Source organism: Carcharodon carcharias, chromosome 17 (genome assembly GCF_017639515.1).
Source record: "Carcharodon carcharias isolate sCarCar2 chromosome 17, sCarCar2.pri, whole genome shotgun sequence".
NCBI lineage: Eukaryota > Metazoa > Chordata > Chondrichthyes > Lamniformes > Lamnidae > Carcharodon > Carcharodon carcharias.
This window is the reverse complement of record NC_054483.1, coordinates 75,491,523-75,509,988: the sequence shown is the minus strand read 5'-3', so window position 1 is coordinate 75,509,988 and position 18,466 is coordinate 75,491,523. Positions and strand designations below refer to the sequence as shown.

Sequence of the window (18,466 nt, the reverse complement as noted above, 5' to 3'; positions counted from 1 at the left end):
GGGAGAGGGGAATTGAATGGGCCGGACGCTCTCAGAGTCACCTGGATGGATGGCCCCAGGGTGTGCACCTGCTGATCCTCCTCCCTACAGGTGCCCAAAGGCTTCAGGCTGACTTCTTGAGGAGCAGGGGTAGCTGGGGTGAGATCGAGCTGCCCGGCACCGCTCTCATGTACAAATCTGGAGGCCAACTATGGCATCAGCGATGGGAGTTGAGCCCACACAGCAAGGCAGGAGCAAATTCCTGAACCAAGGTCTCCATGGCGGCTGCCATCCTACCAGTGTTGACCTCGGTGTGTTAATATGCTGGCGCTATCACCTCAGTCTGAAGGCGGACGGATTCCTCCATCGTGCCTTGTAATCTGAAGAGTGCAGCAGACAGCCCTTCCTGATGTTCCCAAACTTGCCTTTGCAGCTCCAGCAACTGTGACATGACCGAGTCCAGAGGCTCATCATCTGACTTGGACTCAGCAATGTTCTGGCTCCAGCAGTCCCCCAAGTTCCAGGGACCTGGGAAGTCCCTGCCGCCACCTGCTGTGGATCAGACAGTGTGGTGTGCTCACCAGATTGTGATCCCTAGGCTATTCTATAGCTAGGTCCCACCGAGGTGTGTGTCTCTGCATTGTTGGAGAGTATGGGTGAGCACTGTGACGGGTCTTCAAGGTGGGTGCCTACACGTTCCTCTTCAGAGGTTTCTTCAGGCTTGATTGGAAGCCCTGTACCATGGACTCTATCGGCTGTTTCCCAGATGTACCTGCGGAAGCATGGGGAGATAATTAGTGCATGGCAGTGGCCTGTGTAACAGGACACATCACTCACAGCATGGTTGTCTGCTATATGTTGCACTGCTGGATCCTCACTTGGTAGAGCACCACCAGCCTCACTGTCAGCACAGGAACAGTCCAGATCCTCGCCAGTCAGCTGGATGGCTCTGTTTTCAAAGTCCCTAATGACCTTGATTTTAGGCATTCGCCACCACTCAGTGACCTCTCCCTCTTTTGTGTGCCAACTTGTTCTGCATGAATAGAGTTGGAGAAAGTGTAAGCAAGACACCTGTCAGGCCAGAAGATAAGCATGCCTGGCCTGTGTGGGTGGTGAGTGGTCCCATGGATGGGATGAGGACAATGACAGTGAGTGTGAAAGAGTGAATGGTGACGTCCCTTGCACTGGCAGTGAGCGAGGGCCCTGTGGGTGTGTGATAGGTTTTTAAGTGTGTGAGTTGAGTGATGAGAAGAGTGACTTACCCTGGTGGAGCGGAGGAGATCATTCATCCTCTTGCAGCACTGGGTGGCTGTCCTCTTTTGAAGGGCGTTGGCACTGTCTGCTGCTGCTACCGCCTCCCAAGCTGGGTTAGTGCTGTTGCTGCCCACCCAGCAGCCAGAGCGGGGTTAGAGGACATCCCGGCGGTCCTCCATCACATCTAAAAGTCACTCGAGAGATGCGTTGCTAAACCTGGGGGCTGCAGTCTTCTTCAGTTTCAGGGCAATGTCTTGCACGCAGTAGTGGTGGTCAGGAAGCACTGAGAGGTATGCTTGTGGCTGACTTTAAATATGGCACCCGGCGTGATGTAGCGGCGGGGCGATGGCGGGTGGGTGAATGAGAGCTCGCTTGCCATGGAAATGGGGATTTTCTGGGAGTGCATAAATAATGTGGTGGGTTTGGGACAATACAGCATGAAAACACCATCGCAGCCAGCAGGTAAAACGTCATTTTACCCACCCGCTACCGCACCTAGTGCAAATCTGGGAAAATTCCACCCATAATCTTTAAAGCATTCAGGTATTTTTATGCATGCATGTTCATTCAGTGTCTCGTGCTTCCTGGGGTGACAATGCTTCTCTGGGGAATGTTGTTGCCGTTGTGAGGGTTGTTGCTGTGATAATTGTTGCTGTTGATCTACTGCATTTGTCAGAGAATGGTTGGCCTCTGGGACTAATGATTGTTCAGTTCCTTGCTCAGTTGGTGGAATCAAATCTGCCTCATCAGCTATCTGCTGTGAAGGAGCAGCTTCTCCATTTGCATGTAGATGGCTGCAGTTGCGATGCTAGGTCTGGTCGTTCACTTTCACCACGTGCAATCGAGGTGACAACTTCTCCACACAGGTTCCAGGTTGCTAAGTGGGCTGACTTTTGTTGGGTGTGTTGACTGTTGCATTCTGACCGGCTCCCCAACTCTCTGCTCTGGTAACAATTTGGTAGCTTTATCATAGTGGAATTTGGCTTTCTATCATTTAATTTTGATTTTATCACTCACTCGTGTTACTACTTCTGGCTTCAATAGTTCTTTTGGCTCTTGGAAGAGTAGTCTGGGTCTGGCACTTTCTAAACTTTCAGTACATATATTTCTCCACTCTCAGATTGCATTGTACACATTGGTGCTGGATTTAGTTGATTTTTTGGCAATTTTCACCGCTCTCTCAGCCACCGTTCCATTTGACTGGGGATAGTATGGCGATGATGTCTAATGCTGAATTTTCCATGAATTCATGAAGTGTCCAAATTCTTCATTTGTAAACTGAGGACCATTGTCGCTCATCACAATGTTGGGAATGCCATAACGACTGAATTGTGCTTTCAAGCATTCTGTGATCCCATTGGTAGTTGTTGACATCAGCTGGTCAACTCCCAGTAATCTGAGTAGCAGTCAGTGGCGGTGAGATGGTTCCAGTGAGAGTGAAGAGATCTACTCCAAGCTTCTGTCTGAGATCTCATGAGCCCAGAGAAATTTGCACATTTGTGATGCATTGTTAATTGACTGATGTTGAAGTGCATCTTTTGTCATCACCTGTGGAGTCAAACAAGGGTGTGTGCTTGCACTTTACCACTTTGGACTATACTTCACTGGCATGCTTACTGAAGCCTAAGGTGTGTGTGTTTCCATGTTTCCCCACTTCCCTGAGGGTCTTCAAACTGGGCAGGCTGCAAGACTTGGCAAAGCTCACAAAGGTCATATGGGCTGAAGAAGATTTGCAAATCATTACATTCCAGTGGAAAAAAAGTAGACCTTTCTACGACTGTTTCCTTACTATTTTAGCAATGACCTTACTAGAGTTTGCAAGGTTATTGGAAGGGAGCTACATTTGCATGGGATTAAACGCATGCACCAGCTACATGCGGTGGCCAGCCTCATGCAGCCAAGAAAGCCGGTATGACAACATTTTTGGGGGACCCAGCAGCCCCACCCTTAGTGTAACTGATTCCTTGCCATTTTCAGTTCAATTCCCCTGGGAGACTGGCAGAATTGCTGATTTTCAGAACCATTATGAACTAATATTAGACAATGGCAAAATGTCAGGTAGAATGTTTCACCCAGCACAGCCTTTAAAAATATGTTGGCACGGGCATAAATAACAGGAACAAACTGTAAACGTTATTTGTAACTGTTTTCATCAGTACAGCATCACTGCAAGGAATTAATGACCCAATACATCTCTTCTCCATAATACAGTACTTGAGTAGCCTTGTCAGCCAGTTAGTTATTTAAAAGCTATGTATGTGAGAAGATTTCCAGATGCCCACACTATTATAGGATGCTTTACGTGCCTTGCTACATTTTATGATTTGTTACCTTATTTTCTAAAGCAGCACTGCTAACCTTGTTTACACATTTAAACATAGCTCGATACATTAGACGAAATCTACAATTTATTGTCACTTTTGCATTCTTAGCTCATTGCTGAGCGTAAATGGGGTTCTGGAATCAATAGTCAATGATTACATTAATCTGAGTAATCAGTCTTGTCACAGGTTTATTACATTCACTAAACAACTTCCCACAACATTTAGAAGCTGGTTTAAAAAGTCTATGATTTCCCATTAGTTTTAGTGTGACTGGACCCAGATCTGTTAATAGAATCTTTAACATTAAAAGGTACATCAGCAAAGCCAGATGCTGCCAATGGCACAGATTCAATTTATTAATTTGATTCAAAGGCACTGAGTTTCATCACAGTAATTTTCCACCTCATCCGACTGGCCCTCATTATCATTTCACTGCTTCACATTTTGTTTTGTTTCAGGTATTAGGTATTACATAGAACATATAACATAGTGGAGGATCTTCCGGTCGGCAAGTGGGGGCGGGGCCTGCTCGCCGATGTGTAAAATGATGCGGGATGATGTTAGACGGAACTCCCGACATCACCCTGCATTATTTGCATTTTCAGGTCGGCGGGGGCACAGCCAAATCAGCTGTGCGCCCGCCGACCTATCAATAGGCTTAAGGTTGGTGGGCAGGCCGGGAGCCCTGGTGGGCTTAAGAAAAAGCATGAAACCTCATCGACGGGCAGAGTGAGGTTTCATGAGGGTTTTTAAATATTTAATAAAGGTTTGAGTTAAAGTGATGGACATGTCCCAACTCATGTGACAGTGCCACACGAGTGACATGTCAGGGGAATTTTTTAAACATTTGTCTTAAAAGTTTTAATTCCGAGGCGATCTCCCTGAGGCAGCACTTAGCCTCAGGGAGATCAGTGTGCTCTTCCTCACGCATGCATCCCAGCTGAGGGAATCCTCCCACCACCACCTCCGCCGCCCGCACAGGGAGCGCATAGCGCACCTGGTGGACGTCACACTGGGTGGACTTTAATTGGCCCGCCCGCTTAAAATGGTGGCGCACCCCCAATAGGGGGCACTGATTGGAGGCACGCCTGCCCATGCCCGCTCCTGCACTTCCCCCCCAATGGGGAGGATAATTTTTCCCATAGAAGAATTTACAGCACAGAAGGAGGCTATCCAGCCCCTCATGTCTATTCCAATATTTCTAGCACTTCAAAAGCTTCAAGTAGCTATTCACATCAGGTATGTTGCATTCCTCAATTTGACCTCGTATTCTTTTCAGTTTATACTGAAGGAGATAAAAATTTCTCAGGGTTCCCAGTTTGGCTTTCTTGGGTCAGTGAGACTGAACTGTGATCATGGCCCAAAGAAGGGAAACTAGTTTGCATCAAACAGTTGCAGTGAGCTAAGTTTTTTTCGCCCGTTACCACATTAGGCTGGAATTTGCAGGCGCAGGGCATCTGTCGGTACAGGCTGTTGGCGAGACTTCTCCCTGCCCCTTCAGCTCAGGCGATCTCTGCGCTCTGATTTGCTGGAAGTTTCAGTTGATAATGGTGTGGCAAGAACGGTGGGGCATCTGGGACCTTAGTGAGCGGCAGGGTCAACAGTATAGCTCATTAACCAATGGAAGGAAAGGTTTGAGGAATAAACTGACAGTAAATTTGAGTCAAATCAGGAACTGATAGAGAAATAAAGAGAAGGAAAGAAAGACTGGATTAAGAGAGGGACGAGGCAAAAAATGAAAAATAAGAAAAAAAATTAAGATTTGTCATTTCTTCTAAATCTCCAACAACAATTCACTAACTGAAGGAATGAGACTCTCAATTTTAACTGTTCACTTTCCAGGCCAGTGAGGTTTATTAGTAGTCATTAACATCACATTGTTAAAAGGATACCTACATTATTAATTACTGGACTGATCTTTCTGTGCAGTTTAATGGGCAATTAACATGCAAATCCAGTAAGTTCTTCAAAGTAATGGGGAGGATAATGGCAAGGTGCTGTTTCTGTAATGCAAATGATGAAGCATGTAAATCAACCTGCAAATTCTAGAGATTTGCAATTCCTAGCATGTCTCTTAATCTCCTGAATTTGCACATTAATAATGGCCTGCATCATTCACATATTGTTTTCAGAAAGTTCTAATCCATTTTTCTATGGACTGAAATTCATATGTTTTTAGGGTTGCCAACTCTACTTGGATGTATTCCCGGAGACGTCATCACATGACTACCCATCTCCAACCAACCCACCTCCACCATTGCCTATCTAACACACTAAGTGGAAAACAGACTCATCACCACCTGATTGGATGATTTCTGATATTGCCTTCCACCTCCACACTCTATTTATAACTATTAAACAATAGTACTCAAAAAAAGTGGAAATTATTATCCTGGGTTACATCTTTAATATCTGGAAACTCCAGAATAATCCTGGAGGCTTGGGAACCCTATGTGTTTCCTAATCAATTCATTTCTAATGCTTCTGAGAAGTAAAGACACCTTTGTAATTAGGTCTGAGGTGGTTTCATTGAGGCAGGTTAAAACAGTCACATTAACATCAAAAGCTATAGATATTATATTTATCTACATATATATCAACATTTTTATGTCCAGATGCATTTACTGTCAATTTTTTGGTGACAAGTATCTTTTGTCCACACTTATAATCAAAATTGCCTAAGTAAACTTACCATGGTGTAATATGCTTTCCCACCAATGGAGACACTTCAGTGGGAGGAACTCATTACCATATGCCAAAATTAAATAGGCACTTTCCATCATAAATCTGGACAAGGGAAGTTATATTGGGAATAAGGATGCAATGTCTGACTTTTAAAGAGGGACTGAATTACAGATGCATACCTTGGTCCAGTCATGCCCATCCTTCAGCTTCTGCTGAAGGCACTGGATACTGCAATGGGCCCTGACAACATTCCAGCAATAGTACTGAAGACCTGTGCTCCAGAACTTGCCTCGCCCTTAGCCAAGCTGTTCCAGTACAGCTACAACACTAGCATCTAACTGGCAATGTAGAAGATTGCCCAGGTATGTCCTATATACAAAAAGCAGGACAAATCCAACACGGCCAATTACCACCCCATCAATCTACTCTCCATAATCAGTAAAGCAATGCAAGCGGCCATCAACAGTGTCTACAAGCAGTGCTTGCTTAGCAACAACCTGCTTGCTGATGCCCAGTTTGGGTTCTGCCAGGGTCACTCAGCTCCTGACCTCATTACAGCCTTGGTTCAAACATGGACAAAAGAGCTGCACTCCAGAGGTGAGGGGAGAGTGACTGCCCTTGACATCAAGGCAGCATTTGACCGAGTGTGGCATCAAAGAGCCCTAGCAAAACTAGAGTCAATGGGAATCGGGGAAAACTCTCCATTGGTTGGAGTCATACCTAGCTCAAAGGAAGATGGTTGTGGTTCTTGGAGGTCAATCATCACAGTTCCAGGACATCACTGCAGGAGTTCCTCAGGGTAGTGTCCTAGACCCAACCATCTTCAGCTGCTTCATCAATGACCTTCCTTCTATCATTAGGTCAGAAGTGGGAATGTTCGCTGATGATTGCATAATGTTCAACACCATTCGTGACTCTTCAGATAATGAAGCAGTCCATGTCCAAATGCAGCAAGACCTGGACAATATCCAGGCTTGAGCTGACAAGTGACAAGTAACTTTCATGCCAGGCAATGACCATCTCCAACAAGCAAGAATCTATTCATTGCCCCTTGACATTCAATGGCATTACGATCACTGAATCCTCCACTATCAACATCCTGGGGGTTACCATTGATCAGAAACTGAACTGGACTAGCCATATAAATACTGTAACTGCAAGAACAAGTCAGAGGTTAGGAATCCTATGGCGAGTAACTCACCTCCTGACTCCCCAAAGCCTATCCACCATCTACAAGGCACAAGTCAGGAGTATGATGGAACACTCCCCGTTTGCCTGGATGAGTGCAGCTCCCACAACACTCAAGAAGCTTGACAACATCCAGGACAAAGCACCCGCTTGATTGGCACCACTTACACAAACATTCACTTCCTTCACCACCGACGCGCAGTGGCAGCAGTGTGTACCATCTACAAGATGCACTGCAGAAACTCACCAACACCTTATACGACACCTTCTCAACCCACTACTGCCACCATCTAGAAGGACGAGGGCAGCAGATACATGGGAACATCACCGCCTGGAAGTTCCCCTTAAAGCCACTCACCGTCCTGACTTGGAAATATATCACTGTTCCTTCACTGTCACTGGGTCAAAATCCTGGAACTCCCTTCCTAACAGCACTGTGGGCGTACCTACACTACAGGGTCTGTAGCAGTTCAAGAAGGCAGCTCACCACCACCTTCTCAAGGGCAAGTAGGGCTGGGCAATAAATGCTGGCCCAGGCAGCAATGCCCACATCCCATGAGTGGATAAAAAAAGATTTAAAAAAAGGAAGTGCTTGATCTTGACTTTGAGGTCAATCAGTTACTTCATAAAAAATTAGATTTACTGCATCTGTATGACATGATCTAAAGCACAAGGTTACATTTCCTGTTTCAACTTAATTGTTCTTTCAATTGTGCATACAGCCTATAGCTATAAGCTCAAGCCTTATTTTGAAATAAAAGACTACAGAAAAACAATTCTACAGATGAGTGATGTTGTGCAACAATTCAAGAGAAATGTCAATAAGCATTTTGCTTCTGCAGTCAGTAACCTATGTGTGGACTATAGGCCAGGGCAACTACCTGTCCTGATTTAAACATTTTTCATTTCACGAGTGTGAACTTCTGTAAAATTCTTATCCTGTACCCTTAAATTCCTGCACACCTTTGTGTCTCTAATTTCTGAGAACTGCACATTTAGAATATATGCTGCTGCTGCACTAGTTCATTCACAACCTTGTACTTTGTTCAGAAGATAATGGGTACAGGAGAGGCTTTTTATCTTCACCGTCAAGAATTTTTTGCAGCACATCCAAAATCTCAGTTGAGTCACAATAGAAAATAAAGGAAGTCCTCAGTTACTCTGTACCCTCTGATGTCAATTCTAGGAAGTGGGAGCACTCAAATAGAATTTGTTTCCGTTGAGTGAATGCAAATTCTTTCTCGAGTAAATTGTTCAGTATTTTGGGCAGGTCTGAAATAATTGCTCAGCTATCAAAGTATTTTCCCCTGAAATTACTTTCTCCTTCACAAAATCATGAAACAGTTGTACTTAAATCCTCATGATGTATTTTCTTTCAGACCACGTCCTGATTTCTTTAACCGCTGCTTTCCGGATGGCGTAATGAACCCTGAGATGCACTGCACAGGTGATCCAGATATAGTGTCAGAGGGCAGAAAGAGTTTCCCAAGCAGTCATTCCTCCTGTAAGTCTGAAATAATCTTCTTGGTTTTTCCTTTGGCTTCCATTCTATAGCATTTTTCAACTCATGGGCAAGGCCACAGTGTTCTCGGTGCATTTTTTCAGCTAGGTGGCAGAAGAACAGCTAGAGATCTCTCCTTGATCTATGTGTAAATGTTACTTCAAAAAAACATTCGCTTGTTTCCCTGTGATTTATCTTGGTGCTGAAAAGGAGAAATTCACATTATGTTACTTGAAACTTCTTTTGAAACAAGCTTCTACTCCAAATCAAAACTAAACAGGTTGTTGTGTGGCCTTCCCAAAATGAAAAGTCCAAACATTACACTCAGTATTTAAATTTTAAATGTAAATATTAAAGTCAACACCAGAAGGAAATCAAAGCCTAATCAACATTGTAAACTTTACAGATTTTAACTCAAATTAATATGGTAAAGTTGGGCTTCACCTGCTCTCCCATTGTAACTTTGGTGAAAGATTGGCAAAAACCCTGATGAAACACAGTTTAAGAGTATTTATGCGATATCTCCATGACTCAGGATAATCACCTTTTATAGTAGGAGATTGGAGTACCCTCAAATTCCAACTCCCATGAGTGCACTGGTTCAAACTCCTACTGTGCTTAAATCTTTATTTTTCTTTGTTAGAATTAAAAAAAACACTTGTGAAACTAGCATTATTTTTCATAAGGTTGGTGCTATTTTTCTTTTTCTGCACTACTACAGAGCCTTAGAGCATGGAAAGGGAGCATTCAGGCCAACATTTCAATGCCAGCTCTTTTTCAGAGCAATCTACAATTAACCCCACTTCCCTTCTCACTCTCCATCTTCCCCAGCTTCAGGAGTTGAGCCACCTTTCCCCTTAAGCAATAATATTTGCCTCAACTGCCTTTGGTGGCAAATAAGTACTTGCTCCAACAACTTTGTATGAAAAAGTTTCTCCAAACTTTTCTCCTCAGTCACTTATTGACTGTCTTTCAAAAGAACATGTGAAAGGATTTGAAGTAAATCCTTTAAGGTTATTTGATCCTTGAGAATAAGTAATTAATGAGCAATTTTAACTTGACTAGGTACCTGTGTCAACAAAGAATATCTATTATTAAAGATGAAGATGAGGAAGAATTTCTTCTCTCAGAGGGTCGTGAACCTTTGAAATTCCCCTCTCCAACAACCAGGGGAGGCAACATCATTGAATATATTCATGGCTGAGATAGACAGATTATTGAACTATAAGGGTGTCAAGGATTATGGGAAATAGGAAGGAAAGTGGAACTGAGTCCAAGATCAAATCAGCCATGATTTTATTGAATGGCGGAGCAGGTTCAAGCTGCTGAATGGTTTCCTAGTGCTCCATTTTTTATGTTATTATTTTAATGCACTTCCCTACACAACCAACCTAACAGATGTGTGCTGAAAGATGTAAAGTATACAAAAATCTTTGTACAACAAGAGTCTAATGGAGGGAGAGGTTTACCAATGCATACAAAATACAGCATTTCACCATATCCCATTATTCTGCACTTCAAGCTGTTGCAGCAGGTTGGTTCTGGTCATGCTACGATTATGTTCACTAGGGTGGGGGTGATATTTGGGGGTGAGGAGCCAGAATTTGCTTACTTCGGTGAAATTTGTTCAATTCCTAAAATTGCTCAATAAGAGCATTCCATGTGCGTAATAAAGCTTAGAAGAAGCATACAGAAGATAGAAAAGTCTCAATTTCTTTGTACTTTAATGCTTTAAAGCCACAGAATTTCATCTAACAAAATAATGACTATGTGGTCCCTTCAGTGACTACCAAGCTTTACAATTTCTTGCTTGAGTTAGTATCAAACCACTCAAAAAGTTAAGGTTTCAGTTGGAACTGCATTGAATTTTTAGTTCTTGATGGAAAGCGTTTACATGAGACAGCTGGAGTTAAAAATTGATATTATGTAAATATAACGGTTTGGCGAACTTATATATAAAAATTGACAGCATCATGAAATAGATTATTTCTGACCTCTACTGACTCAATGCAACATCATCAATTGATGGCATCCCATAATAAATTACACTGAAAGCATACCTTTTAGTATGGCGTTCAATCATTTCAGCAGGAGGCTGTGGTGAGGCTGATAGATGGGACACTATTGCTAAATTTAATTCTATCACATTTAGGGCATCATTTTCAACTTGGCATTTACAGTGGTATAAATTTAGATTTGTATAACCCAGCACCATTTCACATTGGAAAAAGCATACACACTTTATCCATGCTGACTCTCTTCAGTGCCACTGGCCAGGATTTTCCAGCCCCGCTGTGGCAGGTCTCACTGCAGGGGATGCGGCAGGCTAGCCAAAAGCCCATTGACTTTCAGCGGGACCAGAAAATCCCAGCCAATGGGCAGGGCTGAAAAATCCCAGCCTATGTCATTGCTCCGACATAGTACAATAAAAGGTGTGCAGGGGTGGAAAATTGGCCTCCTGGTGATTGGGATTTTCTACAAATTGTTTATTATTATATGTCATTTTTACCCTACAATTTAAGCTTAAGAATGTTAACACTGTCATGCTCTTCTGTCCCTGTCTCCTATACATTGAATGCTGTTCCACCTGTGTCCAGGTAATGGATATGTAGTGCTAATGTTATTGGACTGGTAATTCAGAGACCCAGCCTAATGTTCTAGGGACATGGGTTAAAATCACCATGGCAGCTGGTGAATTTGAATTCAATTAGTAAAAAAATCTGGAATTGAAAGCCAGTCTTTGTAATGGTGACCGTGAAACTAATATTGATTGTCAGGGGAAAACCCCATTCACTAATGTCCTTTAGGGAAGGAAATCTGCCATCTTCACCTGATCTAGTCTACATCTGACTCCAGACCCACAGCAATGTGGTTGATTCTTAACTGCCCTCTCGGTTCACTGCTACACAGTCCACCAGTTCAAGGACAATTAGGGATGGTCAACAAATGCTAATACCAGTGATGGCCACATCCTATGAAAGGATAAAGGGAAAAGAAAAAGTCTACATTCAGATACAATTGAATGGTGGTGGTTGGTGGATAAGTGCAATTGCCTGACACAATCCAAGGCTCCCATCCTCAAGTTCTGGTAGGTAGTGCAAAGATGCTTGATGAGTTGGCAATCACAGCTTGTGTAAAAGTGCTGGATGTGGAAAGGAACATTGAAGTAATATTCAGATTCAGTGCTGAAATGTTAATTACACAAGAATGCTGTGTGAGACCTGATCCATTTAAATCTGAATAAGCTGCTGCAACAATTTTTAACACTTCTGAACCTTTGACTCCCAAATATGAATATATATGTCTGTGTCACCTATTGGGTTACCTCAGCAGAAACCAGTGTAAAGGAAGTATTGCTGTGGAATACTGAAGCAGGCTTAGGGGGGTTGTTTGTGTGTGACTAATTTAATTACACTGAAGACAGTCAGACTGCAAGGTTAAAATCATCAAAGGAATTAGGTGTAAAAACAGGCATTTTGAAATAGAAATGGACGAGCTAACATTTGCATTTGTAGATAAGCTGAGAGGTTGTTTGAATTTCAAAGGGGAATTAGAAGGTGACAAGGAAAATAATTGCATCTTGCAGGAGTTGATAAGTAAACAAGTAGTGGGGATATCATATCTTTATTGACCCAAAAGCAAAGACAAGATGGAAACATGAAAGATTTTTATATTCCTGGAAAGGTATCTTCCAAAGAAGGTTTAAAACAATGGGATTTAGAGATCAAAAGGGAGAAAGTATATTTAAGGAAAGATTGAAAGCTGTATGGTGAGTAGCCATGTGAGATCTTGAAAGGTGGAATGTGTGAAACAGGACTATAAAAAAGCAGCCTCTAGCTACCCCAGAGAAGTGCTTGCTTGTTTCAGAGAGCAATGTTTTGTTAAACACATTGGAATTCCATTGTCCAGTAAGAAGGAGAGAGAAGCTGTGAAAGACCTCCCTTATAGCAACAGTAGGTGCTTGTGGTAATATTGCTGGATATTTTATAGATTAAGAATCTATTTGGACTGTTGCCTGAAAGGGGTGGGTAGTTGGGATTCTAGTTAAGTAGAGATCTTTTGGGAACTGTTATAAGACTAAGGCCAAAAATTTCCCCTCTCGGGGGGGATTGTGCGGGGGCGGGCGGGGGCAAGCGCGAACCCGATCAGCGCCCCCAACCGGGGCCACACCGCCATTTTACGTGGGCGGGCCAATTAAGACCCGCCCATCATGATGCGCTCCCAGAAGTGCTGTGTGCTCCCTGTGCGGGCGAGGGGGAATACCCTAAGTGGTTCCCTGGCTCTTTCGCGCATGTGCGCAAAAGAACGCAGAGATCTCCTTGAGGGAGATTTGTTTCAGTCTTAAACTTTAAAATAAAGGATTTTTAAACTTTTAAAACATGTCCCCTCACATGACACTATCACATGAGCTGGGACATGTCAAAGAATAAATGTATACATTTTTAATAGATTTTAAAACAATGCCCTTGGATGAGGTTACGTGAAAAATGCGAAGGCCGTCTGGGTGCTTTATCTGCCTGCCAACCTTAAAGTTGGACAGGCAGCTCATTAAATTGAGTTAATTGGTTTTTAACAGGCCTTAATAGGCCTTTGACAGTTCGGCGAGCACACAGCGACTCGGCTGCACATCTGCCGAACTGACAATCTAAATGACACGCGGTGACATCAGGGCACATGCCCGATTTCACCGCGCATCATTTTACATGTTGGCGAGCGGGCCCCGCTCCCTCGCTCACTGACGGGAAAATGCTGCCCTAAGTTTAACCGTGTATTTAACTTTTTCTTTTCTTAGTAAATGTTTTAATTTAATCCAAAGGCGGTAGTGGACCCTTTACTTATGACTTCAGTGCACAAAGCTTCTCGAAATAAACACAAATTGCAAAATTGTTGTGATATCTTAGCCAAGTTTCCCTTTGGGATTTGGTCAGCCTGGCAGATACCACCTACCGTATTATAACAGCAGAATAGAATTAGTGTGTGAGATCCTGGAGGTGAATAACATTGATCTTTTCCTACCTGATTATAAACTGTGACACTGAGATACCTCCTGAATTTCTTGTGCGATGTAGTACAATTGAAAGAACTACAAATGTCACAGACCTCCCAGAGATAGATGTATTTGCTGTAGTTTTGGACAGTCTCCCTTTGTCAGTCGGTAATAAACTTTTTTAAAAAATGTTTATAAATGTGAATAGTTCTGAAAATGTTTTGTGCACATTTCTATGTGCAAATGTATTATCAATAATAGGCCAAGTTGCAAACAATTCTTTAAGAAATGTTATATCATAAGTTTAATTATGGAGTTGTCTGTCCAACTTGGAGAAAGACCAGTTGTAATGGGTAGACTGTGATCAACAAACTTCAGTCATCAAAAACTATGTTTTCTGTGATTATTTACTGCCACACTTGGCATCATTCTCACAATCCTGGGTGATTAAATCAGTTTTCACAGCTTCTTGCTTTTTAAATGCCCTCGGATAGTTTGTTCAGCTGTTCATCTACAGTGAGTTGTTTTTCTCTGGTGCCTATCACTAGCAACACTTCATTGCTATTCTTTTGGTAACCATCTTTTCCTTAAATTGCCAGGAGACATCATTGTGTCATCTTCATCCCTTATTCTCTTCACCTGAAACATTGCATTCAATTCCTTTTATTTCCAAATATTCAGCTACAGGTCTGTTTTCCTTTTTGTGGTAATAGGAGCCTTTTTCCTTTTTAGTACCTTCTCCACAAAGGTACTATTTACAAATTGGGCATGGCATTGCCTCTGCATGGCTGCTGCTAAACCTTGTACCATTTAGGCTCTCTTTCAGGATGTTAAAATATATTTCCGCACTAAAGTGAACACATACGATTATAAAGTATTTATCCAAACTTCTCGTGGTTTGATCACGTATCAGATCAAACAGTGACACTCAGAAGGGGATCATCTCAGTTTGTTCACTGTGTTACATTTTTTGCCAATGTTAGATTCATAACATGAGGTGAAAAGTGAAAACATTAAATCTTCAAAAAGGATTGCATTTCTACAAAATCAATTACCAAGTTAAATTATTCACGATATGGGCTAAAAACATGGGGCAGAATCATCCAGTCGGCGTGCGGAAGCAGGCCCAACATGCCGAGGCGTAAAATGCCGCGTGATGACGTTGGGTGTGCATCCTGACATCATCGTGCATCATCTCGATATTTCATTCAGTGGCCGCGCAACCAGAGGTGGCTCGTGCCCACCAAAATGTCAACGGCCTATTAAGGCCATTAAGAATGTAATTAAGCTAGTTGAGAACGCTGCCCATCCAACCTTAAGGTTGGCAGGCAGCCAAAAAGCCCAAGCGGCCTTCACGTTTTTCAGGAAACCTCATCCACAGGCGAGATGAGCTTTCTTGAAGTTTTTACAAAACAAATAAATAATTTTTCCCAACTTCACAAACACATCCTAACTCATGTGACACTGCCACACGAGGGGACATGTCTAAATAAATTTTTACATCATTTTAAAAATGTTTTATTCTCTATTCAATCTCCCCGAGGCAGCTCCATGCTGCAGAGAGATTGCTGCGCTTGAGCTCAGGCCCCGACTCTCCCTCCCCCAGCTGCCTGCACAGGAAGGGCTGAGCACTATTGGCCGCGCGTTACGTTGGGCGCCCACCCACATAAAATGGTGGCGCGCAGTTGATCGCGGGCGGTGATTGGCTCCATGTCTGCCCCCACCTGCTCCCACCCAGCTGCCCGCCATAGGAAAAATTCTCCCCATAGAAACAGGAGGAGGCCATTTAGACCCCTGAGCCTAACCCACTATTTAATTAGCTTGTGGCTGCTGTGTATTTGTGTTGCAGTTAGATGGAAGATTGGATTCTTAAACTGTATAACCATACTTCCACAGCTAGAGTTGTGACCAAAATCTAGAAATAGCTATCTGGGAGTTAACAATGGGATATAAATAGTTTCTTGAAGAATATATTGCTGCTGATTTACACGCGGTTTGACTGATTTCAGTATGAGACTCTCTTTTTCTCTCTCCTGCATAAACCTATTTAAATGGGGATCTGAACAGGAACTTATCAAGGTTACTGGCACACTTCACTGGTAAAAGGTGACTTACGTTATGTATTACTGAATCGATGGGCGAAATCTTATTGAGGCGTCAGTGGTCTTGCCTGCCAGCTGGAGAGCCAACGAGAGACGTGCACTGCCTCTTTTCCAGAAGGCCCACCGAAACACGAGCCAAGCAAGGAGTGACGAGGCCAGTGGCGGGCCTTCATCTGGAATCAGGTCCCCATGGGCAGAAGTCTCCCCTGACAAGAGCTGCCAGCCAATTAGAATCCAGCAGCTCTCGTGCTCAGCAATGCTACAGAGGAGGCCGTGGCTGCTGCAAGAAGAGAGCGCCCCCCGGAGTCCCAGTTTGCTCTACAATCCATGACAAAGATAATTGATGTCAGAGGGGCGGGGGGAAGTCATGGGTGAAGGTCTTGGGGTGAGGGTTGCATGGGGATGGCTCTCAACAGGGCCCCGCCCCTCCTTCCTGCTGTCTGGTCCCTTGAACAGGCACTGAATGCCTTTGATTGAGGGATGCCCACCCTGCAACCAACACCCCCCCCCCCACCCCCAAACCCCTTGAAGGCGACAAGCTGGTGTGCACAGTTTTACCTCCGCATGGCGACAGGCCTGCTTGCATCTGGGTAAATCCCAGCGGCAGCAAGATGAGGTCCTTAGTTGGCTGCTTAAGTGCCTTAATCAGCGTTGGGGCACAGAAGCCGACCATGGGCCTTCCCAAACAGAACTTAATTCGGGCAGAAGCGGGAAAGAGGCGGGTTTCCAGTACGTCACCATCTCGCCTAAGTAAATACCCTCCCACCTCCAAGCTCACCACCAGCGAGAGCACAAGATTCCATCCATGGTTTCAAACTATAAATGTCAGCAGCAATTCTTCAATCATCTTTTCAAACCTATAATGCAGAAGTTCCAAAGACAGAGTAATAGTCTAATTGAAAGATGGAGTAGAATTTTACATCCAGTTTGAAAGGGAGAAGAGTGGGTCTAAGACTAGTATTTTAAACTTAAGTAAGGGCAACTATGTGGGCATGAAAGCTGAGCTAGCTGAAGTGAACTGGGATACTAGGCTAGGGCAAAGATCAATAGAGAAGCAGTGGCAGACATTTCAGGGGATATTTTAGAATACTCAGTAAGTATATTCCTACTATAAAGAAAAAATTCTAAAGGGAGGATCCACCATCCGTGGTTAACTAAAGAAGTTAAGAAAAGCATCAAACTTAAGGAAAAAGCATATAACTGCACAAAGATGAGTGGCAGGTCAGATGATTGGTCAGAATATAAAGAACAGCAGGGAATGACTAAAAGGTTAATCAGGAGAAAGAAATTTGAGTATGAGAGGAAAATAGCTAGAAATAGAAATGTAAAAACGGAGAGCAAGAGTTTCTACATGTATTCAAAAAGGAAAAGAGTAAGTAAGTGAGTGTTGGTCCTCTAGAGAGTGAGAATGAGGAGTTAATAGTAGATAATAAGGAAATGGCAGATGAAATGAACAAATATTTTGTTTCTGTCTTCACTACAGAGGATACAAAAAACATTCCAGTAATAGCTGGAAATCAGGAGGTGGAAGGGAGAGGGGAATTTGGTGAAATTACAATCACTGGTGAAGCAGTACTGAGCAAACTGATGGAGCTGCAGGCTGACAAGTCTCCAAATGGACTTCATCCTAGGGTCTTAAAAGAGGTGGCTAATGAGGTAGTAGATGTGTTGGTGTTAATTTTCCAAAAGTCCCTAGATTCTTGGAAGGTTCAATCAGACGGGAAAGTAGCGAATATAACGCCTCTGTTCAAGAAGTGAGGGAGACAGAAAACAGGAAACTATAAGCCAGTTAGCTTGACATCTGTCATGGATTAGGTATTAGAGTCGATCATTAAGGAAGTTATAGCTGGGCACTTAGAAAAACTCAAGGTAATAGGGAAGAGTCAGCATGGTTTTGTGAAAGGGAAATCATGTTTAACTGATTTATTAGTGTTCTTTGAAGGAGTAACATACGCAGTGGATAAAGGGGAGCCTGTAGACATACTGTACTTAGATTTTCAGAAGGCATTCAATAAGGTCCCACATCAAAGGTTATTGCAGAAAATAAAAACTCATGGTGTAGGGGGTAGCATACCAGCATTTATAGAAGATTGGCTGGTGGGCAGAAACAGAGTATGCATAAATGGGTCTTTTTCTGAATGGCAGGATGTGATGAGTGGCGTGCCACAAGGGTCTGTGCTGGGGCTTCAACATTTTACAATTTATATCAATGACTTACATGAGGGGAGCAAAGGCATGGTAGCTACATTTGCAGTTGACACAAAAATAGGTAGGAAAGCATGCTATGAAGAAGACATAAGGAGGTTGCCGATGGATATGTATAGGTTGAGTGAGTGGGCAAAAATGTGGCAGATAGAGTATAATGTGGGAAAATGTGAAGTTCACTTTGGCAGGAAGAATGAAAAAGCAGAGTATCACTTAAACGGAGAACGACTGCGGAATTCCG

The 18,466-nt window shown here is 43.2% G+C and overlaps 1 protein-coding gene across 1 annotated transcript in view; it reads left to right on the top strand.

Moving 5' to 3' along the window:
• The window catches only part of plpp4 (phospholipid phosphatase 4), a 261,325-nt gene that overhangs the window by 126,575 nt on the left and 116,284 nt on the right, over window positions 1-18,466 (top strand). Inside the window, exon 5 of the mRNA XM_041209895.1 lies at window positions 8,810-8,934. Within this exon, the coding sequence (XP_041065829.1) occupies window positions 8,810-8,934 (125 nt within the window). The remainder of the gene's footprint in view (window positions 1-8,809; window positions 8,935-18,466) is intronic.